The sequence below is a fragment of the Micromesistius poutassou genome, assembly GCF_964030765.1.
Source record: "Micromesistius poutassou genome assembly, chromosome: 7".
Lineage (NCBI taxonomy): Eukaryota > Metazoa > Chordata > Actinopteri > Gadiformes > Gadidae > Micromesistius > Micromesistius poutassou.
The window spans coordinates 12,046,725-12,054,770 of NC_140277.1; the positions used below are offsets into that span (position 1 = coordinate 12,046,725).

The following is an 8,046-nucleotide window of genomic DNA, read 5'->3' on the forward strand; positions in this document are numbered from 1 at the left end:
ATTGGGTAAACTGATTACAATTCAACAAATTATCTGATTTACATTCTTTAATTCTAAGAATTATTTCCAAACTAATTTGTATTTTGCGAAAAAGGGCCCCTTTCAAAGTGGCCTAAATTATGCTCATGTTTAGTTTTTGTACAAATACTTTTAGTTTACAGTACAAGTCATCATAGTAATAGTACTTGTATAAGAATTAACAGTACTCTTGTCGAACTCTGGCTAACACAAAGGGATGTGGTATTTGGGGTCGGGGGAGTTAATTGCCTCCAAATTAAACGATCGCAAGATTAACACCTTATCATCCCGCTTCTCAGTTTGACTTGATTTTACGCACTCTTGGTGACATTGGTGATGTGACGTCACATCGGTGTGCAGCGCTCGACTCCTGAGGCGCTCGTCCTTCCCATTGGTCCGCTCCGTTTGAGGGCGGGGACGAGGGGGGGAATTCCCAGACGTGTCTCTAGAGCTCTGAACAAATATCAATTTCATCACACACTGTCACTCATTCTGCTTGGGGAGCCGTAAAGAACAACCGTCTGTGTCGACACAACGCATTATGGACGGTGAGTACAACTTCTCTAATTTGTGAACGACAGAGTGCATGTGACTTCGGGCCGCGACTGCAGAGGCAGAAAACCATGAATAAATGTATTCATTATTGAATTATAAACGACATCCAGTGTAAATATCTGAACAAAAAAACATCTGTCCGCTTTGTGGGGGAAACAATGCATAATGGGCCTACTGTTAAATGACAATTTTAAGAGTAGAAGAGAATCTCGTCCCTGTTAGTTGGACTGAGAGCCTGATCACTAAACGCGACCCCTGCTTCTCTCACACAGCTCATCTGCCGCCCTTGCCGGGGGACCACCAACACACAAGTAAGTCGACATTATAGTTAGCGTTTTCAAATGTCATGTGAACGCTGGCGAACATCGCTGGCCGTTTCCCCTCTTCGTAGTCGATACTTCTTGCTTTCCACTTCCTCATTTATTTATTGGAAGGCTCGCGACAAAGGGTTTTTTATTGACAGTGAGCAGGTGGGAGGGCGGGTCTCAGCGTGTGTTTCTTCTTCATAGTTACATAGGTCTATTCGAGTGTTTCATGTACTATACGGATTTGTATTTAATGTTTAGTAATGCTATATGAATGTGGAAGGGCTCGCTCGAATATTAAAGGATATCATTATTGTATCCTGGCATTCTGGTTCTGTATTCTGGTTATTGTATTCAGGCATGCAAAGTCAATGCCAAACTATATGCTAATGCTTGCCAGTTTGGCGTTGGCTTTGCGCCCTTTCTCTGACTGTAACCTGGATTAGAAGCGGAATGGCACTAAACGAGTAAAACAGCACTGTTTTATTGAAAGGGTGCCACCATTCTCGGACGTAGGGTTAGATCAGTGACATGCATGACGGAAACATCTGTCCTTTGCTCTCATTTGCCCTAGCCTAACACTATCCTGCATCCTTTATTTTATTTTAAATCATATCTCTCATCACGGCATTACCACAATCATAACCAACACTACGTGACACTACGGTGCACTGGGCCTACTAGTGGCCATTACATTGTAATTACTATGTAAAGAGGCTCATGATTAACGGGCGGTGTTCCACCACTCCTGGCTCCCTGCAGTGGCTGTACCAGAGGTCCAGATCTTTGAGCAGCCCAAGCAGAGAGGCATGCGCTTCAGGTACAAGTGTGAGGGTCGCTCCGCTGGAAGCATCCCCGGGGAGCGGAGCTTCGACAACAACAGGACCTACCCCAGTCTCCAGGTACACACACACACACACACACACACACACACACACACACACACACACACACACACACACACACACACACACACACACACACACACACACACAGGTGTCCTGCAGGTGGGTGTGATTCTAAACAGTTAAGTCTTTGATCACTGGGATGGATCGCATGATTAACTGCATCCTTTCAGTTAATCATGTCCTCTTATGGGTGCACGCCTTTCCACCAACAGCACGATCTGATGGGTTTCTCTGCATATATATATTACAATGTACTTTAATAGATACAGAAGTTCAGTGGGAGTATGCCGCCTCTGCATCTACCATCATCTGTTGCCAACACTGTCCAGCTGGTCACTTTATTATCCTCTGTTTTTATTTTATTTTATTTTTTAGGTATTAGGTATGTCTTACTTTTTTTTTCAACCAATAAGATATCGCTTAATTAGCTGCCTCGTTATCTGGCCGTTAATCGAAAAGTTATTGACCTCTAGTTTGTCACCAACCAAGGGAAATCTCTTATGATTTTAAACCAAAGTTTAAGTTAACACAAAACAAACCAAGAACTCTTCTCCCTAGCTTGTTGGCTGTTTTGCTCCCTAATCTCTTATGCCCACACTGCATGGCTCCTCTCAGGTTTAGAAGTCAGACATATTATCAACAGCGTGCAGCCCAATAGTTAAGACAATGGAGCGATATTGGCTTCGAATTATCAGCTCTATCTGCTTTAAATAAATTAGCAGATTAAAGCATAATACAATTTCTCATCATTGGCCGATCTTTCATCAGACCTGATATAAAATCATCCATCCCTACTTTTTATCATTTAGTGTACCATTGTGTAAGTCGTGTTCAAAATGTTCTGCTGTGTCATAACCGAACCCGACCAATCTCTTTTGTGTAGATCCTGAATTACTGCGGTAAGGGAAAGGTGCGCGTTTCCTTGGTGACCAAGAGCCAACCCTACCGGCCCCACCCCCACGACCTGGTGGGGAAGGACTGCAAGGACGGATACTACGAGGCGGAGTTTGGACCAGAGCGCAGGGTCATTGCGTAAGTACCACCACCTCTCTCTATCGTTCTCTATTGCAGGAGCATTCCCTGTTTGCCATTTCAAGGAGAAAAGCTGAAAAGCATTAGCCTTATCAGAGCACATTGGGTCACAAGGATTTGGACATTCAAAAGAACAATTTGGATGAGACAAGCAAAACATCTGCAAAGGCTTACCTAGAAGAATATGGGCAGATGTATGACACACACACACAATATCACACACCTACACAATATTAGTCCAATAGTGACAAGGATTGAAATGTGGGAATTCCCCAAGTAACATCATCTCTCTCATTGCCTGCTGTAGAGAGAAAAAATAGGCTGAGTGTGTGTGGGGGTACTCAGTCATGCATGTAGTTGGCATGTCTGAGTCAGTATTTGTATAACGTTGACCTCAAATGATATAAGCTCAGATACCATCAGAAATCAGGCATGTGTAGCCTAAATTAATTGATCAATTACAATAATTACTTATTTAATAGTTTTTTTTTGTAATTGCTAAATATTAGTTTATGTATTCCCAAAAAATGTTGTATGCTGTAGCAGAGGGGCAGCGGTGTACGGAGTGGGTTCCACTTCAAATACAGTTGTACAGCCATGGGACTGGGCTGTTCTAAACCATCTGTAGCAAACAAACCCAACCCTTTTGGTACCGCAGAACGCCCTTTGTTATACAAACGACACAATCTATTTAGTTTGTTTCAAAACCAAACAGACTTTGCCATTAAAAGATGAAATGATTAAATGTTGCATGAGGTTTTTGGAAGATATGTGGGATGTTTGGGGGAGCAGCCAACATGAACTTAGAGAGATGTCTGTGTGTTTGTGTGTTTCGGCGCTAGCTTCCAGAACCTGGGCATCCAGTGTGTGAGGAGGAGAGAGGTGAAGGAGGCCATCATGCAGAGAATCACCAGAGGAATCAACCCTTTTCATGGTAAGCCCCTTCAGTCTACACCTCACACTCTCTCTCTCTCTCTCTCTCCCTCTCTTTATCTTGCGCTCGATTCATCTCCCTATTGAGGATTGCAAAAATGCATCGGTCTGAGACATTTCAGTTGTTAATTAGTTTACATTTTCTTCCTTCTGAATGGTGCAAGGTTTGTCAAGTACTGATTAGCAGGTGGCAGTATTCAAGCCTAGAACCCAGAGCATTAATTCCCCATGTACAAATGTACTTCCCCATGTACAAATGTATATATATATATATATATTTTTTTTTTTTCTAGCTAACTACCAACCTACCACACACATTATAAAAGGACATGCTTGACATGAGATAGCTTCTTTGAGCATTTATTTTTCTATGTAGTTGCCCTTGCGTATGATTCCCATGCTTGGGAAAATTGTGCATCTGAAAGCACTGGTGGTTCAGTGGGCAGCCCCCTGCCTCACCCCCCAGCGCGTGGTGCAGACAGATGGCTGTGGCGGCGGCGGCGGCGGCGGCAGCCCCTCATGTACAAACAGGCGTTGGGCTCCACTTCCCCATTCCATCTTGGCGTTGCTCAATCCAGTGCGGCGCTGGATGCCACCGGAGAGCTGGAAACGCAGCATTCATTAACAGCACAGCGTGTGGGGGAGGGGGCGGCTGAACGACGCGGGGCTTCCCCATATTTACAGAAACGGCACTTTTATAGGCCTTCTCCTTTGGCTAAATGACATGGTTGTTCTGCTGCGTGTTTTATTGCAGAGAGGGCGAGGAATACGCACGCACGCACGCACACACACAGGTGTGTTGCGGGTTTATGAACTTTGTGAGTGATACATGTTTTGATTCACTCCAATTGGCATGTTTGCCTAGGACATGGTTAGCCCAGTTGTAGTTGTGCTTTGTGGGAGGGACAATTTAGTATCTTGGTTCTATACAAGACTAAGAGGTTCCTCATTGTCGATGTCACAAGTTCCTCGTGTGAGACTGTGGCAGTAGAGCTGGAAAACTATGCAACCACACCCCTTATTGCTTTTCTAATGCTATTGTGATGGATGTGCACAGTGTGCATCACTCAAAGCTGTCTTCTTTTTGATCTGGTATCCAGATCTGTGGAGAGTATCCATCTTGATTAGGTTGTATGAATTGAGAGAAAAAAAATATATTTGTTCATTCAATAATTTGTAGGTTACTACTTTGAATTATCTATATTGTCTAAATAGAGTCCCACAATCCATTAAGCCAGCCATGTTTACTGTCACTTGTGATACGAGAGATTTGGAGAACAGAAGCGAGTGGAAAGATTGGTTGGTCATTTTCTCAGCAAGATTTATTGTAGCCCACTATTATTCTTACTTCACTTCTGCTGTGAAACTCGAGCATTTCCTGTGTGCAGAGAGTCTCTCATGCAGTCTATCTCGTCATTAACCAGTGCATAGAGATCTGCATCTTTTTGTTTGTGTGTGTACACGTTTGTGTCGGTAGTCACCAGCACCAAACATTTAATTTGTAGTTTGCATCAGTGCTCCTTCAGCGGTCTTGGTCGTGTGTTGGTTGAAATCCTATGAAACCTTCCCAAAGGATCATCAGATATCTCTGGGGCTGATATGGTTCACCTACTGGTCTCCTCATTACTCGCAGCCTACCACAACAACGATCGATATGCTTTGAAATTTATTTTGAAATATCATTGACTGCTTGAACTGTATGTCAGTGCATCTAGTTTGCCGGCCATATGACGCAATCTGGTAATTATTGGGCTATGACAGATCAGGTGATAAGAAAATGAAAGATGCAAGTTATTCTCATGATGTCCATCCCTCAGCTTGGTTAACCGGACTGAACTGGTCTAGCACTCACCCAAATTCTGGGTGAGTCATGTCGTAGCATTTTTAGTGGTTGGGCTTGACGCCCGTCTCCCACTCTTGTTTTCCCTTTCTCCCATGGCCTCATTCTCAAATATTAATACCAATAGACATGCGCATGCAAATCAGGTGGGCACACACACCTTCACACTCTTTCCAAGCCATGGCCAACGCTCTTGAACCCACTACACAAACAAACAACCAGGTGATCTCTCTCTGTCACTCTGCCTCACTTTTTTGCTCTTTGCTCTTTCTCTCTCACCCCCCCCCCCCCCTTATTCCCCTCTCATACAAAACATGAGCCGTCAATATATTTTCCAACAATATATTTTTTGTTCTTCTCTCTCCCTCCCTCTCACTTTCTCCACTGTTGTCAGTGCCCCATGCAAGCCTGAACCTATCACACAACCACTCAGGAAGTAGAAATATGGGTACATATGAACACCCTTTGAAGACGGTGCAACTTGGTACAGCCAGTAGCAAGAGGCACGGCACTAACATTCTCCAGAGAGGAGGGGAGGCGAAGCAACAGTTAATTGGTAACTAGGGCAGCCACACACTAGTCCAAAGAGATGAACAGTTATTATCTAAAGTGCGTCTGCTTTGTCCTTTCGACTCCGGGAGGGGTCAGAGTGTCGTGGTTTGGTCGATGTGGTTGATGCTGGGGCTGGAGAGGCGGAATGGAAGAAGGTCGGGGGACATGTTCTCTACTCCCCCTCCCTCCCTCCCTCCCTCGCCCCCCCCCCCCCCCCCCCCCCCCCGACTCCTCTCTACAGGAGGCATGCACGTCCTCTCCGACGCAGGCTTAGCGTGCTCAGTTTCCACCTGAGGAGGAGTGACGTAGTCGCCTCGGTAGGAGGCGTGCCGGGACTCCGCACAGCAAGCCTGAGCGTTTTTTTAGCGAGGAGAGCAAAGAGGCAGAGATTTGAAGGAAGTGAGTGGGATGTGAAACTGAGTTTGTGTGGGTGTCTCTTGTTGCGGCGGGAGGTGCGTGTGTGCATCTTCGGCAGGTGGTGTGTGTGTGTGTGTGTGTGGTGGGGCAGCTGCGTACTACTGACACTGCTGTGTGTAGGCTAATGCCGCCGCCTGACGTATTTGAAGGGGGAGCCATGGTTGAGTTTGCATGGGGGTAGCCTACCACCTCAGAACCTACACATCCCCCCCCCCCTCCCTCCCCCAACTAGACCGCTAGTCAGTCTGTCAGACTCTCGTCTATGTCGGGGATAAGTGTCTCCAAACCATAATGAATGAAATGACCAAATCAGTATGCAATACCTCCGCTATATTGATGGTGTGTATCTGTGCGTGTGGCTCTCTGTGTGCAGTGCCCAAGGAGCAGCTGGTGCAGACTGAGGAGTACGACCTGAACGTGGTGCGCCTCTGCATCGAGGTGTTCCTCCAGGACCAGAGCGGCCATTACAGCCACTCCATCAAACCCGTCGTCACCAATCCCATCTACGACAACCGTGAGTGGCCACGCTAAGCCCCGCCCACACCCGCTCCTCGCCTGGTCAGCGTGCAATGAGATTTGACGTGAGACATGCAGGCCCCACCTGTGCGGTGATGGAACTGCATCTCTGCACTTCACGCCAATTGTTGATAGATTTGAACAGAATATTACGATTTGTTTAACCCGTTGTTCAATGGTCTTTTCTCCACAAAGTTGGAGAAAAGACTAGTGAATCAGAACCTCATAAGATCACAAAATCAACTCCATATATTATCACAAAAATAGTATATATATCTATACTATATATATTATTATTATTTTTTTTTTTGGAGACCAGAAAGCCTTCATTATTGCTCCATCCATAATTGATCAATAATCCCAAAATGACCAGACATTTCTGTAGCGCATGGCTCTAGGGTAATTAGCAGCTAGCTTTATTCTCAACTGTTGTACAGACTGAGGCTGTTCATTGTTCCGCACACACACAAAGAGAAAGGGGAAGTTCTCACTCACACAACCCTCAAGCTGCCCCGTTACCATAGCGCGCTTCCTCTTTTGTCACGGCCAGCATGTGACTCGATCTCAGTTTAAATTGTAAACCGAAAGCACTCTTTTTTTATTACACTCCCTTCTTGGTGAAAGTATACCCCAGAGATAATGACTTTATCTTTGTGCTCACGGATCATTTTCACAATTAGACCTGCAGGTGTCTCACAGAATGTGTAACCCTTCAATCTATAAACTGTCGTCCATGACCATTAAAGGCTCCCTTCGAGACATACTGACTTATCAGAAGCCGATGTTGGATCTTAAGTGTGTGTGTGTGTGTGTGTGTGTGTGTCCTCAGGTGCCCCGAACACGGCTGAGTTGAGGATCTGTCGAGTCAACAGGAACAGTGGTGGCGTCAAGGGAGGAGATGAGATCTTCTTGCTGTGTGACAAAGTTCAAAAGGGTACACAAACCCAATGTATTAACATTAGAAATGATT

General features: G+C 45.2%; 1 protein-coding gene across 1 annotated transcript in view; it reads left to right on the forward strand.

Moving 5' to 3' along the window:
* Nucleotides 1-531: 531 nt before the first annotated feature.
* rel (v-rel avian reticuloendotheliosis viral oncogene homolog) overlaps nt 532-8,046 on the forward strand; it is a 10,818-nt gene continuing 3,303 nt past the window's right edge. Inside the window, exons 1-7 of the mRNA XM_084470355.1 lie at nt 532-566; nt 846-884; nt 1,641-1,780; nt 2,670-2,818; nt 3,661-3,752; nt 6,934-7,074; nt 7,906-8,010. Coding sequence (XP_084326481.1) covers nt 560-566; nt 846-884; nt 1,641-1,780; nt 2,670-2,818; nt 3,661-3,752; nt 6,934-7,074; nt 7,906-8,010 — 673 coding nt within the window. The 5' untranslated portion in view covers nt 532-559. The remainder of the gene's footprint in view (nt 567-845; nt 885-1,640; nt 1,781-2,669; nt 2,819-3,660; nt 3,753-6,933; nt 7,075-7,905; nt 8,011-8,046) is intronic.